Source organism: Anomaloglossus baeobatrachus, chromosome 7, assembly GCF_048569485.1.
Source record: "Anomaloglossus baeobatrachus isolate aAnoBae1 chromosome 7, aAnoBae1.hap1, whole genome shotgun sequence".
NCBI lineage: Eukaryota > Metazoa > Chordata > Amphibia > Anura > Aromobatidae > Anomaloglossus > Anomaloglossus baeobatrachus.
Window position 1 is genome coordinate 132,543,384 of NC_134359.1, and position 23,603 is coordinate 132,566,986.

General features: G+C 41.3%; 1 protein-coding gene across 2 annotated transcripts in view; it reads right to left on the bottom strand.

Moving 5' to 3' along the window:
• The window catches only part of MDH1B (malate dehydrogenase 1B), a 107,308-nt gene that overhangs the window by 39,435 nt on the left and 44,270 nt on the right, over nt 1-23,603 (bottom strand). For both annotated transcript variants that reach the window (XM_075319003.1, XM_075319004.1), the window contains exons 3-8: nt 22,378-22,512; nt 20,241-20,383; nt 18,654-19,156; nt 11,780-11,921; nt 10,590-10,744; nt 3,992-4,131 (exon numbers count right to left, since the gene is read on the bottom strand). In XM_075319003.1, coding sequence (XP_075175118.1) covers nt 3,992-4,131; nt 10,590-10,744; nt 11,780-11,921; nt 18,654-19,156; nt 20,241-20,383; nt 22,378-22,512 — 1,218 coding nt within the window. The remainder of the gene's footprint in view (nt 1-3,991; nt 4,132-10,589; nt 10,745-11,779; nt 11,922-18,653; nt 19,157-20,240; nt 20,384-22,377; nt 22,513-23,603) is intronic.

Sequence of the window (23,603 nt, forward strand, 5' to 3'; positions counted from 1 at the left end):
GAGCTGCATGGGTTGAAGGAGAAAGAAGACAGAAGACCAGGATCGTGGAGGGGTGAGAGAGGAAGTAATAAACATGGAGTCTCTAAGTGTGTCTGTGTATTTTCTTCTATTAAAAGTATTTCTTCTCTGTGTGGTGTCTTTTTTTTTAACACCTCATGAAATTCACCTCATGAAATTCATGAAATAATTAAAAAAAAGGGCTTCCCTATATTTTTAGTTCCCAGCTGGGGACAAATAGGCAAGCTGGGTGTTGGGGGCAGCCGTACCTGCCTGCTGTACCTGGCTAGCATACAAAAATATGGCGAAGCTCACGTCATTTTTTTTTGTTTGTTTTTTGGCAAAAAACTTAAAAAAAAATGCTTCTCTGGATTTACTATTGCCAGTGAAGGTAACACCAAGCAGTGGGGGTTAGCAGCCAGTAGCTGCTTGGATTACCCTTAGCTACCAATAAAAAAAATGCGGCGGGAGCCCACGGGTTTTTTGTTTTTAATTATTTATTTACATAAGTAAAAAAAAATGGGCTTCCCTGTATTTTGATTGCCTGATATCACAGTTTTGTAAAAATAAATCATTAAAAAAATGACGTAGCGCTCCGCGGTATTTTTGATTCTCAGCGCAGATAAAGCAGATAGCTACGGGTTACCACCCCCATCTGCCTGGCGTTACCTTGGCTGGCATTCAAAATACAGGGAAGCCCATTCATTTTTTTTTATTTAAAAAAATTGTTAAAAAAAAAAAATGCGTGGGCTCTTCCCGTATTTTGATCGCCAGTCAGGTAAAGCCAGGCAGCTGTGGGCTGGGATTCTCGGCAGCCCACAGCCACCCCTGGAAATGACGCATTGTTTATTAGTGCCATTTCCAGGCACTTTATCTGGCTCGTCCAGCGGCCGTGATGGCGGTGGCTCGCTGGGTAATAAAGGGGTTAATACCAGCTTTGTATTCTCAGGTGGTACTAAACCCGAAATTCATGTTGTCCCGCCAAAATAGACATGCCACCATGAATTTCTAGTAAAGATAAAAAAAAAACCAACACACAGAAAAATATTTTTACTAGAAATAAAACAACACAATTAGTGACTTGGTTGTCCAATCCGGTCAAATCCGGAACCAATGTCATCCGATCGGTTTGCTGAAAGGCAAAGCGATCAGATGATGTGTCAGGTGTTCAAGGACCTGAATCACATGACATATCAGCTGATTGTATAAATGGCTTTTATACAATCAGCTGATGCATCACTGCCAAAAAAAAGAGAGCGAGAGCAAAAGAGAGATAAAAGAGAGAGCAAAAGAGAGAAAAAAGAAAGAGCGAAAGAGAATAAGAGAGCGCGAAAGAGAGAAAAAAGAGAGAGCGAAAGAGAGAAAAAAGAGAGAGCGCGAGAGAGAGAGCGCGAGAGAGAGAGAGCGCAACAGCGAGAGAGAGCGAGAGAGAGACACGCAGGCACTACCGCCCCCGTTATCATCACCGCACACACCCCGACACTACCGCACTCATCATCACCGCAAACATAGCGGCACTACCGCATTCATCATCATCCCCGCACACCCCAGCACTACCGCACTCATCATCGTCACCGCACACACCCTGGCACTACCGCACTCATCATCATCACTGCACACACCCCGACAATACCGCACTCATCATCATCTCCGCACACACGCAGGCATTACCGCCCCATCGTCATCATCGCACACACCCCGGCACTACTGCCCCCATCATCATCCCCGCACACACGTAGGCACTACCTGTGTGAAGTCTCCGGTGACAGCGCCGCTCACTTCAGTTGCTGCGTGGAGCTCACAGTGAGAGGCGGTGTTCTACGGCGCTCCCTGTCAGCTTCATGTAGCAGAGCTGAAAGCATCGTGTGGATTACGTCAGACCTGGATGGGTGTTTGGGGATTAATAAAGTGGTAAAAGAGGGGTTTTTTTGTCTTTTATTCCAAATAAAGGATTTTTCGTTGTGTGTTTATTTACTTTCTACTTACAGGTTAATCATGGAAGGTATCTCGGGGAGATGCCTGTCATAATTAACATAGGACTTAGTGGCAGCTATAAGCTGCCATTTAACTCCTTATTACCCCGATTGCCACCGCACCAGGGCAATTTAGGATGAGCTGGGTAGAGTCCCGGGACTGTCGCGTCTAATGGATGCGGCAATTCCAGGCGGCTGCTGGTTGATATTGTTAAGGTGGTGGGCTCCCCATAAGGTGGCGCTGACAATACCAGCCTCCAGCCGTGTGGCTTTATCTTGGCTGTTATCAAAATTGGGGGGTACCGCAGGTTTTTTTTTTTTAAATTATTTATTTATTTTACTGCACGATATAGACCCGCCCGCCGGCGGCTGTGTTTGGTTGCAGTGAGACAGCTGTCACTCAGCTTGGAGGCGTGTCTGACTGCAACCAATCATAGGTGCCAGTGGGCGGGGAAAGCAGGGAATACCAGATTGAATAATGAGCGGCAGCCATTTTCAAAAAAGGAAAAGCCGCCGGAGCTTTGTGACTGCCGTGCAGCTAATCGGTGAGTAGGAAAGAGAGAGGGATTGTGCTGGGGGCGCAGGACGCATGCAAATACGCAACGTGCGCACATAGCCTTACTGTGAAAAGCCACGCTTTTGGTGATTGAACCATTATCGAACATAAACTCAAACTGTCCAACGTGAAGCAAATCGTTCCAGTTCGTCGAATGATTCGAACATCGCCCAAAAGAACTCAAATTTGAAATTGGTGAATGGTTCGCTTCGAATACCGCTCATCTCTAGTCACTATTGCAGAGACTTTGAGCTTTGGAAAAGTAAGGCCGGACTCAGATGGGAATATTTCATAGTCTGTAAATAAACCTCAAAGTCTGGACTAACTGTGGGTCTACCAAGCTAAATTTACAGCCTTATATGTGATTACGAGACTGTAAGTTCAGGTTTGGAGAGCAGCTGTCAGTCCAAGCAGTGAGGTACGCACAAGGACATTGAAAGACGACCATCTCAATCTGTCCTAGCTTTGCCACTGAAAGATGACCACCCCAAGTGTAAGCTTTATTATTTGAAGCATGAGTTGATCTTTTTATGGGTACTATTTTATAGTTCATATTATTTTATAATTGCTTTTTGTTCTGTTTTTTCTGACTCAAAATGAACACCCGCAATTCTGGAATTGTTTTTTTATTTATTTAATCATTTTTACACTGTTCACTCTGCAGTATAAGTGATGACAATTTGTTCTAAGGATCAGTAATTCCAGATTTAGATATATTTTTTAATATTATGCTACTTTACGAAAAACTAGTTTTAACAATTTTTTTTATTTGCTTCATTAACTTTTGTATTTTATTTCCGACAAACCTGGTAGACCTCAGGGGCATTTCTTGACCACACACTACAATGGCAGCCACGTGGTACCGATGGGGTTAAAGAGGGAGTCATCTCCTTCTGTTAACTGTAAAGATGCTGCTGTTGCTACTAATAGCAGCATCTAGAGGAGTTAGTTGATGCAGCAGGGTGTCAGGGTATTTCCCTATAAGCCGGGTCCAATCTTCTCTCTGACACTACGGAGAAGATCGGAGGTGGGAGAGCTGGGGAAATAGCTTCATTCATTATGATTGATTGGTCAGTACCGATTGACCAAGGGCTTAATCCCTTGCCAGTGAGATGCATGCAACGGGGACAATAGCTTTCAGTAAACTGTCACTGTGCGATTTCTTGCAATGATAGTTTCAGTGAACGACATACATATGCTGTGCTATGTCTGTATGCTATGCGTACATGTGCTGTGAAATGCGCAAAGGCATCACTTCCCCCTACATGCATTAGGGGGTTAAATGGTGTTGTGATCATTTATAATACTGACAAAATACAATAACAAAAACTAAGTACCTGACTGTATCTCTGTATTCCACCTATTCCACATATTTTACACAAGCTTATTGTATAAAATTAATTCAAGAAAAGATATAATGGCTTATGAAATCTAGCCCTCACTGTTATATAGGTATATTTTTTACCTTGATTAACTCAGCTGCTGCTTCTAAGAGGGTCTCCTGGTCTTCATCCTGAATTGTGACATTTGTGCAAACCTGCCAATCACCAGTTTGAAATTTCACCGGCATGGAGAAAACAATATCAATTGGAAGATTAAAAAAGCCTAAAAGTAATAGAAATAAACAAAAGTTAATATAAAAAAGAGTATCTCACCATTTCTCTTACACAGTAGTAATAAAAAAGTAACTTTGGAAGTAGCCTTTATTTCTTTTTTAGCCCCCACTTTCAAATTTGACGTGCCATTTTATGTGCTAATCAATCTGGAATGCTTTTACATATGCCAATGATTCTGATAATTATGTTCATGGTAAATTTAGATCAATATGATTTCCATTTATTTCTGAAAATGTTGATGAAAATTTCGAAAAATTCTGAATTTGTGAACGTTGCGCCCTTAGAATGGATATATTTTAAATAACATTTACAACATGTCTACTTTAGGACACCCTCAATTTTTTATTTCTTTTTTACTTCTTAGGATATTCAAAGGGTAAAGATTTAGCAGGAATTTTTAATTTATTCAACAAAATTTGTAAGCGTTTTTTTTTTTTAGTGACGAGAAATTTTAGCTGAAATAGATTGCTGATGCAATTTCTCATTTGTGATCCCATTCTGGAAACCCCTGAAAGAAATGTACTATGGGTGTAGTGAGAATAATGAATCCAGAGGTGATTCATTGAATTATAAAACTTGGTAATAAAAATGAAAACTGGCATTTTGTATGCAAATCCAATATATGGTAAAAAAATAAATACTGTTCTTGCACAATGTAAAGCTCAGAAAAGAAGGCACAACATTTTGGAGAGCAAATTTTGCTTTAATGGTTTCTGGGTGCCATGTCACATTGGCAGAGCCCATGCGATGCCAGAACAGTTCTATTCATATTTTTCACAGATAGCACTCACACTTATGATAGTCTATGTGGTAGTTCACATATTTGATTTGTTTCCTTGGAATTAATGGCGTGCACAAAACCTCAGAGCCTTGTCCGATATTGATCCTAGTCTCAGATCAAACTCACCAATGCAAGTCTATGGCTTGACAAAATCAGACATCACTTGGATACCATCTGTGTGCTGTACATTTCTATTTTGCACAAACTGATAGGAAAAGGTGGGGAAACATTTTTTATTACCCCATTTGAAAAAAACTGATGGAACTTTGTTCAAACTCTGATAAAACCCGGATTAAAAACACTGATGGAACTCAGAACATTTTTCTTGTACAAGAAAATAATTGAGATCTGAATAATCCAAAATCTAATTTTTTTGAGGTTTTGACAAAGATCTATAGGTAAGTGTCCAGCATAGAGCAGAAGCTAAATGTGATATGTGCCTTTTACTGATTCATGGGAGGCAAAATGAACAAATTATTAGCAGTTCAGCATTTTTTAAAATTTTTTAACGTCTTTCACCATGGGGCATAATGGATAAGACGGCTTCATACTATGGGTCAGTACGAGTACAGAGATACTAGATTTATATATTTTTATTGTATGTACCACTACTGTAGACACTAAAAACGCTTTTTTTTTTTGCAAAATGTATTTTTTTTGGTTCATGTTGGCCCTATTCATCAGGATAGGCAAAGTGCACACAAATCTTGATGAGGTGCCATGTTGAAGTCTGACAAGCGGCGTGTGCCTCCATGTGCCTTGCCACAATTCTTACTTCAGTCAATAAAATTTCTGACTTAAGAAACGCCGCATCTTGTCATTATTAAGACAAGCTGTGGCGTCACGGTCTATTATTTTTCATTTCTGCCCATTTTGGAGGCGCAGGCCAAAACTGGAGTGAAAACACCAAAAGTTGCACATACTACTCGTCGTGCAAAAACTTTGTAACTTTTTAAAGAGATTTACACCAGAATTGTAGTATAATCACTCTGATGAATCAGGGACTATGTTTAGAGCACTAAACACTTTTTCCTTTTCCACTAGCAGTGTTGTATGAGGGCTTGAATTTTGCAGAATGTCAATGTGTTTAATGGTACCATTTTGGGGTACATATTATATTTTGATCGCTTTCTATTCCCAATTTTGGGAGGAACAATGAACAAAAAACATTAATTCATGAATTGTCTTTATTTTTTATGCTGTTATCTATGTGGTAAAGGTAATAAGATATTTTTGTTCTTCGGGGCAGTACAATTACAGAGATGCCACATTTGTTTAGTTTTTTTTAGGTTTCACTTCTTTTCATAGCCATAACTTTTTTACTTTACGGTCAACAGAGGCATATAAGGGCTTGATTTTTTCAGGAATAGATCAGGCTTTCAGGTATCATTTTTACTTACAAATAACTTTTTTATTGCGATTTAATTCCGTCATATGATGAAGAAAAAAGGAATTTTGCAGTGTTCATTGTTTTATGTGGATCGTTTTAGAGATTGAAGAATGTGACAGTTGTGACACTAGTAGCTACAGGCAGGGTAGTCAAACATTCCGGGGTCAGGTACAAGGCGATCATGTCAAAATAAAGGGGAAAGGCATAAATGTAGTCAGGTAACAGTGCAGAACCAGAATACCTGAAGGGTAGCGGATCAGAGTGCAGGGACAAGGCAAACAGATGGTCAAACAAAGTCAAAAGTCAGGCTGCAAAAGATCAATTCCCAGAGTACAGATACAAGAAGCCAACTAGCAGATCTGAGTAGAAGACTAAGGGGTACTTTGCACATTGCGACATCGCTAGCATCGGCTAGCGATGCCGAGCGCAATAGTACCCGCCCCCGTCGCACATGCGATATCTTGTGATAGCTGCCGTAGTGAACATTATCGCTACGGAAGTTTCACACGCACTTACCTGCCCTGCGACGTCGCTCTGGCCGGTGACCCGCCTCCTTCCTAAGGGGGCGGGTCGTGCGGCGTCACAGCGACGTCACATGGTAGGCGGCCAATAGAAGTGGAGGGGCGGAGATGAGCGGGACGTAAACATCCCGCCCACCTCCTTCCTTCCGCATAGCCGGTGGAGGCAGGTAAGGAGATGTTCCTCGCTCCTGCGGCTTCACACACAGCGATGTGTGCTGCCGCAGGAACGAGGAACAACATCGTATCTCCTATTGGTGCGACATTATGAAAATGACCGACGCTACACAGATCACCGATTTTCGACGCTTTTGCGATCGTTTATCGGCGCATCAAGGCTTTACAAGTTGCAACATCGTTACCGGCGCCGGATGTGTGTCACTTTTGATTTGACCCCGACGATATCGCAGTAGCGATGTTGCAGCGTGCAAAGTACCCCTAAGGCTGGAATCACACTTGCGTATGACTGGCGCGAGTGCAATGTGAGAAAATCTCACATTGGGCTCAAACCAATGTTAATCAATGAGGCAACTCTGATCTGTGTTTTTTTTCTCAGCTTTAATCGAACTGAGAAAACAATCGCACCATTACCAGGGTATCTCGCGTGAGACTCACCAATGCAAATCTATGGGTACAAGAAAAAAACTGATTGCACACGGATCATTCATCATACATCCGTGTGCTGTGTGAGAAAAACACATCCAAATAAAAAAACAAAACAAAACAGGAAATTACATCAGTTGCCACAGGATGTGTTGCTTGGAATTGTGTGTGCTGCCAAGAAAAGGCAAGTGCATACCTCCACGGAGTGCAGGCTCACCATGGCATGGCATATTAATGTTGAGATGCTGATTATGATGCTGCGTTGCCTTTTTGTAGTAGCATCTGGGTAGGCCTCGCCAAACCTGCGGGATAAAACCCAGTGCAGCAGTACATGCTCCATGGTGTTCAAGGTCAAATGTGATGACTGTTTGGAATGGACAGACAAACTTAACAAAATAGATCTGCTAAGCATGTAGTTGGCCAAACACATCCCAAATGGCTTTACTCCCAACGAGCCATTGAAGAGCATGGGGGGCAACCCTTAAAACGTTTATGTTTTACAATAGTTTTACATGTGGCTTCAAATAAACTATGATTTGCCTTTAAATTGAGGTGAGAAAATCGCAATACATACGGATTACATACGCACATACGGATTACATACGGATTACTCACAGACAACATTGAAAAAAAAACAAAAAAAAAACCGCAGACTCGCATTGCACTCACATTGCACACAGATTATTACTCGGACAGCGCTCATAAAACTCTCCAGCATGAGAATCGAATCGATTTGTCATACGCAAGTGTGACTCAAGCCTAAGGGCTCATGCGCACGTAACTGTGTACATTGGAGAAGAAAGGCACACATAAGTAGGGCGCACATCAAACAATGATATGAAAGGTCATGCAATATATAAATATTTTATTGGGTCAAAAAAAGTGAAAAACACACAATTAAAAACAATTAAAAAGATAGACAATATACAAACAAGGCCTCAAGGTATTGTAGTATGGCTCCAGGATAATATACCGGTAAGTACAATCATCAAAAGTACATAGCAAAAATTTGAATAAATATCATGGTGTTACACCAGTAAACACTGGTGTGCACGTAACTGCTGATTCTTCTGCAGCAATTTGACAGCACATGTGCGCGTCAAATCGCTGCAGAAAGACTGCATAATGAATGCAGTTTTTTTGTTAAAAAAAGCCGATTTCATGTGCTCTGGCTGCAGCCCCCACATAGACAGAGTGGCAGGTGCATCCAGAACGCACAAATAATTGACATGCTTCTTTTAGGAACGCACGGATTTGGGTCAAAATTTTAGCACCCAAATTGCTGCGTTCTTAAAAGCAACGTGCGCACGTATCATGCACAATCTTCATAGATTGTGCAGGGGACGCAGGACGCATGCATTTACGCTGCAGTGCAATACATAGCGTAAATGCATGCTATTACGCGACGTGCGCATGAGCCCTAAGACTGATAGTGTTCTGGGACTCACTAGAAATATCAAAAAACTGACCCGCACATCCAACAAATGTGAACAGGTGCTAACTGAAAAAACATAGTAACTATAAATGCAAACAGTTGCACACTGAAAAAGCCAAAAATGTACTAGGGAAAATATGACACTGCATTACTGCAAAAGAGAGATATTTAGTTTATGTATTGGCCAATACATAAACTAAATATCTCTCTTTTGCAGTAATGCAGTGCCATATTTTCCCTAGTACATTTTTGGCTTTTTCAGTGTGCAACTGTTTGCATTTATAGTGTTCTGGGACTGACTGCTCAGCTAAATAGCTGGAGAATTAGATTGAACAGGGCACACCTGGAAAACCCAGAACCTCAGAACCTCCCAGTCTCAGACTGGACGGCTGAGCTATCACTGACATCAAAAGCTCAGCATGCCCCTATACCATATTGAACAACTGAGCTGCCAATCAGATTACCAACAGTTCAGTACACCCGGATTATATAGTGCAGAAAACAGCCACCTACAGTATTTCATCCAAGGCGCATACGAGGTATTGTGACAACGGTTTTATATAATCGATTGTCCTGGACACGACCAAACCAATTCTGTGTACTTTTTTAAATTTTGCTTTTGCCTACAATTACAATCTTTTTTATGATTTTTTTGTTATTTATTTTGTAGAGGGTTTATATATTTTTAGAATTTTTTTTAGAACTTTGTTTTTACTTGGTCTCACAATGGGAAGTGAACATTTTAGATAATGATCACTGGTCTAGTACCCTGCAACCCTTCTGTATTGCAGGGTATTAGTCCTGTCAGTGTCACACTAAGAGAATTGGTGATGGGTCATGTGTAAAGTAGTTTTATTTATTAATTGGATAGAGCAGCAGCAATAGCCAAGAGCTTACACACAAAATAGTAAAACATATAGAATAATTTTCTTTTATTTATCAGTGATAAAAAGAAATACAATTCAATAAGGGTTTGGTTATGACATGCTCTGATAACTTTAATGCAGATTGTGGATCTAGTCCACCGACTCATTAATTACAACTGCCTAATGACAATGATATTTAATTCATGAAAACAATGAGGATGTATACAGGTATAGTGCAAAGTTTATTATATTTCAGTCCAGTGACTTGTCTTATTGATTATGCAATTGGGCACCTGATAAGGAATATGGAGATTACAGAGATGGGAAATACTTGGGAGACTAAACACAGAGAGCTGGTGGAAAGAGCAACTTCTAATGACTAAACAGCCGTGGAATGCAAAATATTCATCATGTGTAGTGGTATGCCGCTACCCAGGGAAATTTAGGTGATCAGTGAGGGTTTCAGCAGGTGGCACAGTTGTGAACAGCAGATGGCTGATGTACTTTCTTTTGAGAGTGCCTTAAGGCTCTCATACACATTAGACTAATGTCGACTGACCCTGCTGATATCAACCGGTTCAGTTGACAAACTAATGTGTATGGGAGCATTGGCTAACTGATGGTAGGAGAAGATGTCGATCTTGTTCTTCTGGAGATAAACCGGTGGCTGGTGGCCTGCTGATAGTGAGCACAGGAGTGGTCAGCCAATCGAGCGCTCCTGTATATTGGAGAATCGGTTGAAATGTCTGTTGGCAAAATGATTGGTTGCAGCATTATTAGGCTAACAACCATCTAATGTGCATGGGGCCTTTAGTGATAAGGGTTTGCTGTAGATACAATTGCTCTTTTTTTACCTTCATTGAGAACACCTAGTGAGACAATCCCTCTAGCATCTGAATCCTGTTGCCAATAAGATATGGCTGTTGCAATTGAGTGAGCGGCTGAAAGACCAGAGCGATGTTCCTTCCGTTTTTTCCACTCTGAGATAAAACCATTTTTCAACCATTTTCTGCAAGTAACACAACAAAATATTTAAATAAAAAAACAGTAAAGGTCCTGTCTCAGGAAGGCAACCCCTCTTCTAGAAAAAGCCCCGATGCAGCACGCTGCTATACAATTGAAGATATATAACGGGCTTGAGTCTGCCATGTAAGACATGGATAAACAGTCAACTGATCAGTGACAATGCAATCCTGCATTTACAATGGCGGCTGCAGGAAGGAAGTCAGTCGTGTCGCTGACAAACAAAGGCTCCAGTCTTTAAAACTGGGCACAATAATGTATCTATATACTACTTAATCAAAAGATATTTGACGCAGTGTTTGGATTGAGTAATTATATTTTTATTCAACCATAAACTGTTGTAAAATGGGCACTTTGTAATGGACTAAAAATGCTGATAAAAATGACAGCTGATTGTCACTATTATATTAGCTTATCAAAAATGTACAATCATTGTGGCGGCATCACTATCAAAATTAATAGCTGCACAAACAGAACAGAGAGATTTCCTTAGGTATGATTATATCACTATAATTGAACTTTGCCTATTGATCTGATATACCAGTCCATGAGTAATTTTACATTTTGGCTGAAGATCCTACTTAATAATTCAGGGTATAGATAGCATCACACGAAAATAACAGAAAATGTGTTATATGTAATGGAGACCTTATGAGTCAATAATAAATGCCTACAGGTTGTAAAATCCACAATATGCTTAATTTTGCAACGGATTTTCAACAAAACCCACAGTGATTTTACCTATGGTAAATCCACATCATGTGAACATGGCCTGTCCATAAAGGATAGCTTCCAAGTCCATTGTTATGGGCCAGTTCATTTTGAGTATACAGTATACATCTCCCCACACTCAGTATATGATTATATATATCTTACATACATATACACTGTATATATATATAGGGGCACTTAATTCAGGTCTGACATACTGGTCTTAGCTGGTGGCGCCACATTTTTTTTATACTCAATTGTTAGTAATCAGTATAATAAGCTGAATTATACATTTCAATCTTTTACATACCGGTCATGTATCATGTGAAGCAATGGTCTAGAGAAATTTGATGAACCCCAAATAGAACTGTCATATTTATATATTTTGGCTAGCCGAAGATCAAGTAGGTTGATGCCAGTAATGTTGCCCCAAACTACCACATCTTTGATAACTGTAAGGAATGTGAGAAAAAGTATTTGAGACTTCACGAGAAATCAAGCCAACATTCATCTTAGAACAATAATATACAAGTGCATCTAAATAACTTAATTTATTTCAGTAATTCAATACAAAAAGGGAAACGCATATATTATAAAGAGTCATTACATACTGATCTATTTCAAATGTTTATATCTGCTAATGTAGATGATTATGGCTTATAGCCAATGAAAACCGAAAAGTCATTATCTCAGAAAATTAGAATAATTACCACAAAACATCTGCAAATGTTTCCAAAGCGATTAAAATGGTCCCTTAGTCTCGTTCAGTAGGCTACACAATCATGAGGAAGACTGTTGACTTAACAGATGTCCAGAAAGCGGTCATTCACACACTTCACAAGGAGGGTAAGGCACAAAAGGTCATTGCTAAAGAAGCTAGTTGTTCACTGAGTGCTGTATCCAAACATATTAATGGAATGGTGAGTGAATGGAAAAAGTGTGGTAGAAAAAGGTGCACAAGCAATCGGAATAACTGCAGCCTTGATAGGATTGGTAAGAAAAGGCCATTCAAAAATTTGGGGGAGATTCGCAAGGAGTGGACTGCTGCTGGAGCCACCGCACACAGACATATCTAGGACATGGGCTACAAGTGTCACATTCCTTGTGTCAAGCCACTCATGACCAATAGACAATGACAGAAGCATCTTACCTGGGCCAAGGAGAAAAAGAACTGGACTGTTGCTCAGTGGTCCAAGGTGTTGTTTTCAGATGAAAGTAAATGTTGCATTTCATTTGGAAATCAAGGTTCCAGAGTCTGGAGGAAGAGTGGAGAGGCCACAATCCAAGCTGCTTAAGGTCTAGTGTGAAGTTTCCACAATCACTGATGGTTTGAGGAGCCATGTCATCTGCTGGTGTAGATCTACTGTGTTTTCTCAAGACCAAAGTCAACGCAGCTGTCTACCAGGAAATTTGAGAGCATTTCATGCTTCCCTCTGCCGACAAGCTTTTTGGAGATGGAAATTTCCTTTTCCACAGTATCACTGTGCTTGATTGGCCAGCAAACTGGCCTGACCTGAACCACATAGAGAATCTATGAGGTATTGTCAGGAAGATGAGACACCAGACCCAACAATGCAGACGAGTTGAAGGCTGCTATCAACGCAACCTGGGCTTCCATAACACCACGGCAGTGCCACAGGCTGATCACCTCCATGCCACGCCACACTGATCCAGTAATTCACGCAAAAAGAGCCCTGACCAAGTATTGAGTGCATTTACTGTACAGACTTTTCAGTAGGCGCCAACATATCTGAGTTAAAAATATTTTTTTTCAGTTGGTCTTATATAATATTCTAATTTTCTGAGATGATTTTTGGGTTTTCACTGGCTGTAACCCATAATCATCAACATTAACAGAAATAAACACTTGAAAGAGATCACTCTGTGTGTAATGACTCTATATAATATATGCATTTCCCTTTTTCTTTTGAATTACTGAAATCAATGAACTTTTTGAGGATATTCTAATTAATTGAGATGCATTTGTAGAAGAACATTAACTGAGACTTCAGCACACAGAAATTGGACACTAAGTTGTACAATAGGCTCCAAAAACACATGGCACAAGATAGGTATGATCAAATGCATTATTGGGGTATTAGTATCTTAGTTCCTTAATTATTGTAAATCTTTCATATAGGCATATAATAAACCAAACTATCAGTGCCACATTATGTGACCAGCCCATTATGCGGCTTATTAAAGAACATTGACAAAATGTCAATACATATTTGCGAGATGTTTTTGACAGCCCGGTAACAGAGCAATCTTAAAGAGGACCTTACCCAAGATTGGCATATTAAACTGACCACAACATGGAATAGTGGCTGCAGAGCTGAGAAAAACAGTTTTTTCTTTTAATGTCTCATCTCTGTTGTGGGAATATTAGCTAAATCAAAAACAAGGGCTAACATGCTTGTTAGAGAAGAATCACATGGCTGTATAACTTGGATGAGGATCGCAATCTTGGACTTGCAGTTGACAGGTAAACTGACCTCAGACTGCACAGGTAAACTGACCTCAAGTGCAGATATTATGCAGGAATATGGTGTATAAATTTCAGCACCAAATCTACATCTCTTGGCAAAGATACGCAGTTTTTCTTCCAGGAGATGCAGTTCACCTGAGGTGTATGTCACAGCTGGGGTACCGTGGAAACCTCCAGCTGTGAGCACAGATAAACTGAGTAACGTTACCGCTCACAGCTGCAGCTCAGTCAGTCTTTGCCTGAAGCCACAGTGTATGGACATCTTCTGTGCCAGCGCACTTTGACTTCAGTATGTATGTAGCAGAGCTGGGATCATCATGGGACCTTGTGTGGATTACGTTGGAAGGGGGTGTTTGGGGTTAATAAGGAGTGGAAAAGGTTGGCTTTTTTGTATTTTATTTCAAATAAAAGATTATTTCAGTGTTTTGTTTAGTTCTTATTAAATACAGATTAGTAATGGTGGGTCTCATAGGCACCTCGCATTACTAATCTAGGGCTTAGTGACAGCTGTGAGCTGTCATTAACCACTTATATTACCCTGATTGCCAGGATACAACAATTCTGGGAGGCTACAGGCTGCAATTTTTAGGCTGGGGAGTCCTATAACTATGGGTCTCCCCAGCCTGAAAATACTAGCCCCAGCTGTCAGCTTTATCATGGCAGGGTATCAAATTTTGGGGGACCGCACGCCATTTTTCAAAATTATTTAAATAATTTAAAAAAAAACACATCGGGTCCCTCTTATTTTAATATACAGCCAATATAAGCACACGGTTGGGGGCTGCAGCCTGTATGTGGCCTGTAGCCGTATGTAGCACTGGCATCCCTGCACCACTCGCCCTTCCCCCTGCAGGAACGCCCAACCACCACTGCAGCCGACCTGCACCATGCTATATGACTTCACCACAGTCTTCCACGTGGTTTTTCTCTGCTTCTCTCTCCTGGGACCAGTGCACACCACACAAGCCCTCCGAGAATGCTTCTAGGGCGTGCATGCACACCACTGCCCTTGTCTTAAAGGGCTAAGGCATCATTTCCTGGAAGTACCTCTCAGCCTATCGTTGAGAGGCAATAGCTACTTAAAACTCTCTCCCACTAGGGGAGGTACCTGATCAACCTGATTAGTTAGTTAGTGGTTTGTTCCCTAGCCTGCTACTGTGTTTTTCCAAAAATAAGATACTGTCCTATACTTTTTTTGCCCTGAAAAAGCACTAGGGCTTATTTTCGGGTAGGTCTTATTTTTGTGGAAATCTGGTTGGGGGTAAGTTTACACCCCCTAAAAAGACAGACACTCCATCCCAGGAGAATTATACTTACCAGAGCCCGGACGTCTGCATGGCTCCCAGCTCCTCCTTCGAACTACGGCAGGTGTTTCCAGCTGGTATGCTTCACGCAGTCCTCCCCCTGCTTCTGGCCGAAACACTAACATACATCAGATCGTGCACACACATTCATACTCATATACAAACACACAGACACACACATCAGATTGCACACACAATCACACATCAGGTTACACACATCAGCTCGCACACAAACTCACTCACCCACCACATCCGGCGATACTGTTTGCCTGGTCAGCAGGGGAAGAAGGAACGCAGTGCAGTGCAGAGCTAGGACCTGTGGTGGAATGCATGGAGGACTTAGCTGTGAAACGCATAAATGCGTTCCTCCGCAGGTCCTTTATGTGTTCCACCACACTATGTGCCAGGTTCCCTTACCAGCTAGAAGCCAGATGTGGTGTGCAATCTGATGTGTGATTGTGTGTGCTATATGATGAGTGATTGTGTGTGTGATATGATGTGTTTGTGATCTGATGTTTGTGTGTGTGTGTGCGATCTGATGTGTGTTGGTGTGCGATCTGACTATGTGCGCAATTTGAAGAGTGTGGGTGTACGATTTGATGTGTGTGAGTGTGTTTTCCGATGCAGGTCATTCCGTTCGTCGTTTTGTGAGTATGATTGCGGAGTCATCTGTCATCTTTCATTTCTCTTTTGGGGGTGTCTGCTTTCTATAATAAAGTGTCCTGCATAATTCTTTAACTTTTTTAGCTGCATGGATACTTCATTATTGAACCACAACTAGGGCTTATTTTCGGGGTAGGGTTTATATTTAAGTCTTACACCAAAAATGCTGAAAATTCCTGCTAGAGGGAGGTCTTATTTTTGGAAAAAAAACGCTAGTTGCCAGGACCCCATTCCCACTTTGCTTCCCCATTACAGTGTCCTTGCCTGTCTCCCAGTCCCGTTGATATTCTGGTGTCCGTCATCCCTGGTCATGCCATCTGCCTAAGTTACCCGGGTAGTTTCAGCTTTACTAGTGACTGTGTCCATCCACCCCGGCCATGCCATCTGCCTCAGCTACCTCGGTGGTCTCAGTTTTTCCTAGTGACTATGTCCATCCACCCTGGCTGTGCCATCTGCCTCACCTACCCTGGTAGTCCCAGCTTTACTAGTGACTGTGTCCATTCACCCTGGCCGTGCCATCTGCCTCCGCTACCCTGGTGGTCTCGGCTTTACAAGTGACTGTGTCCGTCCACCCTAGCAGTGCCATCTGCCTCAGACTTCCCGGTGGTCCTTGCTGGAGTAGAGACTCTGCCCGCTTGTCCCCATGTCTGTCCCTTTCCTTAGTGGTCAGCTGCCACAGTCCCGGTCATTGGCCTCACGGCAGGTGCTTAGTAAAGCCCCTCCCACTAAAGTGTAAGCCCGGGGTTCCCCTGTGGTCCAGTGGGTCTATTCCTGCTGCCCGCTTTAGCATCTGCAGCAGTGAGCGTTACACTGTATGGTTTATCTGTGCTGTATATTTCAATATGGGGGGACCGTACGCCAATTTTTTTTATTTATTTCTTTTTACACCATATAGGTACATAGACTGCGTATGTGATTCCAAGCAGTCACACACGTTATGATACAGAGTGGGGGCACGGTCTGACTGCAACCAATCAGAGACGCCTGGACTGCCAGCGGGCGGGGGAAGCAGTGAATATGTATGAGGGAAGTAGTGTTACCGCCACATGGGAGACTTGGTAAATATAACGCTCCTGCTTGTCTGTATTTGTATTTTTTAATTATGCAGGTGGTAGAATCCTGATAGTTACACAGAGTTCCCTGAGAACTCCGTATCCAAGGTTGGTACATGGATACCTGGTATTCGATATGGATCCCAAATTTTACAGTTCAGGTTTCATTGTTTTTTATTGCATTTTTTTAGGAAGGTATGGTGATCAAATAAATCACATATCTGAATTTTAGATTCTTTTTTCTTTATGGCATTTACCATCTGGGTTTGAATAATTTTATATTTTGATAGAACAGACTGTTACAGATGCAGCAATACTAATTATTGCAATACTAAATATTTTTTAATTTTAAATGGTAGAAAAGAGGTGCGTTAAATCTTTAGATTTTTTAAAGTTTTTTTTCCTTACAGTTTTTTAGTCGCCTTAGGGTACATTAACCTGCGATTGATCGTTTAAAATACATATTGAAATTCCATAGTATTGTTATTGCAGTATACAGTATAGTGAAAATTATGGTCTCCTATGAATACTAGCCTATGGCTGAACTTAACAGGAGTACCAAAATGGTAGAAACAAGGGCTTTCAGAAGCCACCCAACTGCCATGGCAACTCATCAATGCCCCATGATAGTGGGGTTTAAATGGTTAATAGCAGAAGTGATGGTTGCTCCACTCTGGACGCTATTGCTAGACATAGATGCCAGTGATATAACATAGCCGGTAACTACTGCACGTGAAGGGAACTAAGCTCCGGAGCCTCCTCCCCACTTATGGACCTCGGCTCTAACATACATGTAGATAATTTTACACTAAGGGGTTTCAGTTATGAAAAAATAATAATATTGTGAAATTATTACAATAAAGAACAGACAGAACAAAGTCAAACACTTTTCTGATATCATGATAATGGAACATAGTAAATAGAGAAAGACAAATATTGTTACATAGTTACATAGTTACTTAGGTTGAAAAAAGACCTAGGTCCATCTAGTTCAACCTTCCTCCACCATGATTTTCCCCCTCCAATTGTGAGATCATTAGAATAAAACATAGGCACGAGATAAAAGGTAAACATGAATATGACACCATCAAAATGAAACTGCCTAGTAAAAAAGAATAACTCTAAAGTCACAATCTCCATAAAACGCAGCTAGTGCATAAAGAGCTAAAGAATGCTAGTCCCCAGCCTTTCTGACCTTGAGAGCCACATCCAGATTTGACCCCTCACCATAGTGACACCCAGAGCCCCCATTACCGGCATAATGACAGCCAAAGCTTGTCTACAAAAGTCACACTGAGGCAGAATACTAAGATCCAGTGGTCCCAACCTCACGCCCATTCAGATCTGCTCTTCTATGTGGGGCTAACACAAAAGTCACCATCCGGAGACCTGCTCTTCATAATTGTTTGCTAGGCCTAGTGCTAATGTACCAAGCTGAAAGACAGTCGCGAGCCACAGATCACGGGCTCGCAAGCCACATGTGGCTCCAGAGCTATAATTTGGGGACCCATGCAGTAATGACATTATAATTAAATTCTACCAAAACAATTAAATATTTACAAGGAATAAATTGAAACCATTGATTCCATGAAACGTTGAAAATGACTGAAAACAAAAACTACTCTGTTATTATCATTATCTGCTCACATTGCTCATGTCATGAGTCTTCATACACACCTGATGAATTTATACTCAGCTTTTTTGCTATCTGAGCTTTTGCTTCAAACTCTAGCTGTGTTGGAAGAGCCACAATATTATGAGGGTTGATGGATGGCGCATGTTTCATTATCAGCAGGGCTACAAGGTTTACATATTTAGTTCCGGATACAATCACTTTTACATCTTTTCTTGCATTCTGATCAATGAGTGCTCCGTACTGAGTGCACTCTTCCTTGATCTTACTAATATCAGCTTTAGAACATTGATCTTCTTTGAAAAGTTCATCATTAAGGACAATTACAAAGTCTGCTTGGAGAAATGCATCATCATCAGTTATTGTGTGAAGGGTCACTTTCCGTAAACATGTATACGCCAGGTCTTCAGCCTCCATTTTTAGTCCTTGTAAAGTGTTCTGGAAGTGACTGTGGTCCAATAAATGTATCCAGAGGTCTTGTTTCACTCCAAACACATCACCACTGGCCAACATAGGAATTAGACTGTAGCAGGCTGGAGTTGAAGCTCTAAAATAAAAGCAGAATAGAAATGCACTCACTTTGAGGGTAGGTACACACATATGCGTGGTTGTAACCATGGGTACCTAAGGTCCTGCAATGCCCTAAACATGATGTAAGCGACATAGTGAATCAGGAGAACATTTCTAATTGGAGGTATTTGCTAATATTCTTATTATTACACCGACTACATATTAGGACAGAATCTTGGTGATGGAATAACCCTTTAAGTTAAGACTTTGATTTATGAATTTCAATATTTTAACCCCTTCATGACGGGGACAATTTCTGTTATTGTGTTTATGTTTTTTCCTTCCATTCTTCCGAGATCCATAACATCTTTATTTTTCTGTCTACATATTGCCAATCCAGATGAGAGAAAAATAATACCCAACAGTTATCCTGATGTATCATATAATGTGTACACGTATCTCCGTCAAGGTCCCAATTTCTGTAAATATCAATGTAATATAATGTTAGCCACTGTTCTTTTATGAGATTGTGTCATGGGGTGTCAAGTAAATTTTACAATTAAAAATGTACTGAAACAATAAGTCCCCTATACTGTCCTCTGATAGTATCCTACTAATATGCTTCAGGACAGATAACCGCTTTCTGTCCCTACAGAACGTGTTCACTGTTCACCACAAATGCTTGATACGTGTGGATGTCACATCTACACATATTTGAGGACTTGTGATCAGTGCATTTCAATGGAGATGTGCCGGCCTATGCTGAAGGCCAAATGCATGTAAGTGCTGAAGTTACAGAATGAGGTCTGTGGCATCGTCAGTTCAGTTTGTGTCACACAGAGCACTATTAATGTTCTGTACTGTATATCATATATTAAAAGGGTTGACCCCTTTAAAAGATGATGGCTCCAGGGTGTAAAAGAACAAAGACTTCCTCTATGCAGTGTAAAGGATAAAATCCAAAATCAAAATTCACAGCTTTTCCGTACAAGAGTATGAGTGCTGTTTTACAATCTGTAGCATGTAGACACAAATGTTGAGCTGTACTTCAACAAACAAAACGTGACATACACTCATTTTTTTCCCTTGGCATTTTATAATGTACACATTTCCCACCTTACCCAATAATCCAGATATGCAGTGGATTGAACTGTTTCCTAATGTTATCGTCCTCTTCTTCTAAATCAAGGTGCGTTTGCATATTCTCTGCTGAAATGTCCTTCATTAGATCACTCAGCATGGCTGATGTTACATTGTAATACTCCTGCAAAATACCATAATAAAGCAATAAGTAAGGACTGACTATAATGAATAAAGCTTTGTTTCATTTATAATCCTCTGCTGATTTATTGGATTGATAAGATTGTGCTTAAGGATGCTAAATGTCAGTGTGCACAGGACTTACATCTACAGAAACATTGAAGGACACCAGTAGGCGAGTATCACGTCAGGTAAAGTATTGTAGATGAGCAGACAGTACACAGAAAAATAGAGTATATTCTAATGTATTTTATGTCCGTCGGGGAGGCAAAGCAGAGCTAGAAGAGACTGCACTGTACATGCTTTATCAGGAGTGATGGACCTACAGCAGGACAGATCCAATGTCAACTGGAGTGTAAATAGAGCTTGGAGTGTCAACCTTGGGCGGATTTAACAATGAGTTATTGGCCCAAATGAATACAATATATGCAGGGGCGTAACTACCGCGGTCACAGAGGTCGCGACTGCGACCGGGCCCGGCAGCTTTTAGGAGCCCGCTCTGCAGATCAGCAAGCAGCTCCTTTCTGTGAGAGGAGCTGCGCTGATATGGCGCAGACCACGCAGCAACTGTATGACCCGGTGCCTCCGCCGCTGACACCGGGCCCCCCTTCCCCGTCATCACACACAGCAACAATGAAGAAGCGTTGAGTTGCATGTGCAGCTCCACACTCCTTCATTCTCCCTCTGTGCCTGCGCGGTGACGTCACTCCTGTGCGTCCGCTGTGCTCAGATCACAGGAGCTGCCAGCAGTATACAGGGAGCATGGGGGAGCTGCTAGCAGTATACAGACAGCATGAGGGATCTGCCAGCAGTATACAGGGAGCATGGGGAGGTTGCCAGCAGTATACAGGGAGCATGAGGAAGCTGCCAGCAGTATACAGGGAGCATGGGGGGGCTGCCAGCAGTATACAAGGAGCATGGGGGAGCTGCCAGCAGTATACAGGAAGCATGGAGAGGCTGCCAGCAGTATACATGGAGCATGTTGGGCTTGCATTATACATGGAGCATGGGGGGCTGGCTGCATTATACATAAAGGCATGGGGGGCTGCCAGCATTATACATGGAGCATGGGGGGGCTTGCATTATACATGGAGCGTGGGGGGGCTTGCATTATACATGGAGCATGGGCGGCTGGCTGCATTATACATGGAACATGGGGGGCTGGCTGCATTATACATGGGGGGCTGGCTGCATCATACATGTGAGGCCTGGGGTGAATTATAATATATGGGGGACTATGGGGTGAATTATAATACATGGAGAACTATGGGAAATGCATTATAATACATGGAGGACTATGGAAGTGTATTCTAATATATGAAGGGTTATGTGGGACCCTTTATACTATTTGGAAGGCTATGTGGGGGCCATTATAGTATTTGGAGAACTATATACAAGGGGGGACAAAGATACAAGCATGGGATGGGAACGTTTTGTGCTGAGGGAAAAGGGCTCTTTCCCTCAGCACCCAGCTTTCCCATGCTCTGCTATACATCTCTCAGCACCCAGCTTTCCCATGCTCTGATGTGCATATAGCAGAACATGGGGAAGCTGGGTGCCATTGACAAGATGGATATCAGAACATAGGGAAGCTGGGTGCTGAGGGAAAGAGCCAATTGTCAGCATCATTATCCCATACCCCAAGTGTTGGTGTACGTAGAGGGGGGACCCAGGTCCGAACTTTGCACCGGGGCCCATCAAACTCTAGTTACGCCACTGAATATATGTACATTATTATGCAGACACATTGTGAATTTGTATATTCAAAAAGAAAAAATATATATAAACTAATAAGATGGAACAGCAAAAGTAAAAAAATATGAATAAAAGGTGTATATTATCAAATATATTATTTATTTCAATCAGCATGTGTAAAGCAGGGATTATTTGAGTAGCTCGCTGGTAATGTATTCTGCAAAATTACAAGAAAGAAAAAAATGGGAAAAGAAATACATTAAAAATACATTCACAAAACTTCTGTACAGTACATGAAATTACCTGGGCATGTTCCATGAAATCATTAAAGCCTCCAAGTAGTAATCCTTTACTTCCACGATCTAACAGCTCTCTCCATATTACAGGAGAGCGGTTGTGCTTCCATCCATTTCTTATACACAAGTCTGCCAGCCACGCCTAGAAAATCAGCAAATAAAGCACAGGCCATCAAATGCTTTAGGCTGTGTGCGCACTTTGCGTCGTCGTAGTTGCAGTTCTAAACACATGCTCTGGCAGAAATTGTTTTTGCCAAAGTTACTTTTGACCACAAAATCGCGGTAAATACGCGTGCGTTTTTACCGCGTTTTAGCCGCGTTTTTAGCACTTTTTACCTGCGTTTCCATTGCTTAAAGTCAGATGCGTTTTGATTACAAAGACACTACTAAATAAAGTTTTGACATACAAACACTATGAAAAAAAGGGAAAAAAAAGGAAAAAAATATAATTATTTAAATCATAATGAAAATAGTTATATTTAATATAATTATAGCGGTTTTAAACTATTTATGGCTAAAATAGCAATAAATTAATATTTTTCATTAATTTATTTGTCGGACTATGTGTGTGTGTAAAGGGACATATCATTTCATTATTTTGATGTCATAAACGCATGTTTTCTGCACCTAAAAAGCAGGTAAAACGCTGGAATTTTGATGTTTCTTGCTTTTTGCAACTTCTCATTGACTTCAATGTTAGCAAAACGCAGCCCAAATGACAAAAACAATTGACATGCTGCATCTTTGAACGCTGAGTTTTTGCCCAAAATTATGCAAATTAAACGCAGCGTTTTGAACAGCAAAGTGCGCACAAGAAATCCCCATTTCCCATAGACTTTGCTGGAAAATCAAAACACATGCATTTTGGCATGAAAACGCTGCAGTTCAAAACGCAAAGTGCGGACACAGCCTTAATCTCAATAGCTCTCCTATTTTATGTATAGATATAAAGACTGGAGACACACGTTCAGTTCTTGCAGAAATCCACATCAGACTGTGCCTTAAGCGGGCTTTACACGCTACGACATCGCTAATGCGGAGTCGTTGGGGTCACGGAATTCGTGACGCACATCCGGCCGCATTAGCGATGCCGTTGCGTGTGACATCGATAAGCGATTTTGCATCGTTGCAAAAACGTGCAAAATCGCTAATCGGCGACACGGGGGTCCATTCTCAAATCTCGTTACTGCAGCAGTAACGAGGTTGTTCCTCGTTCCTGCGGCAGCACACATC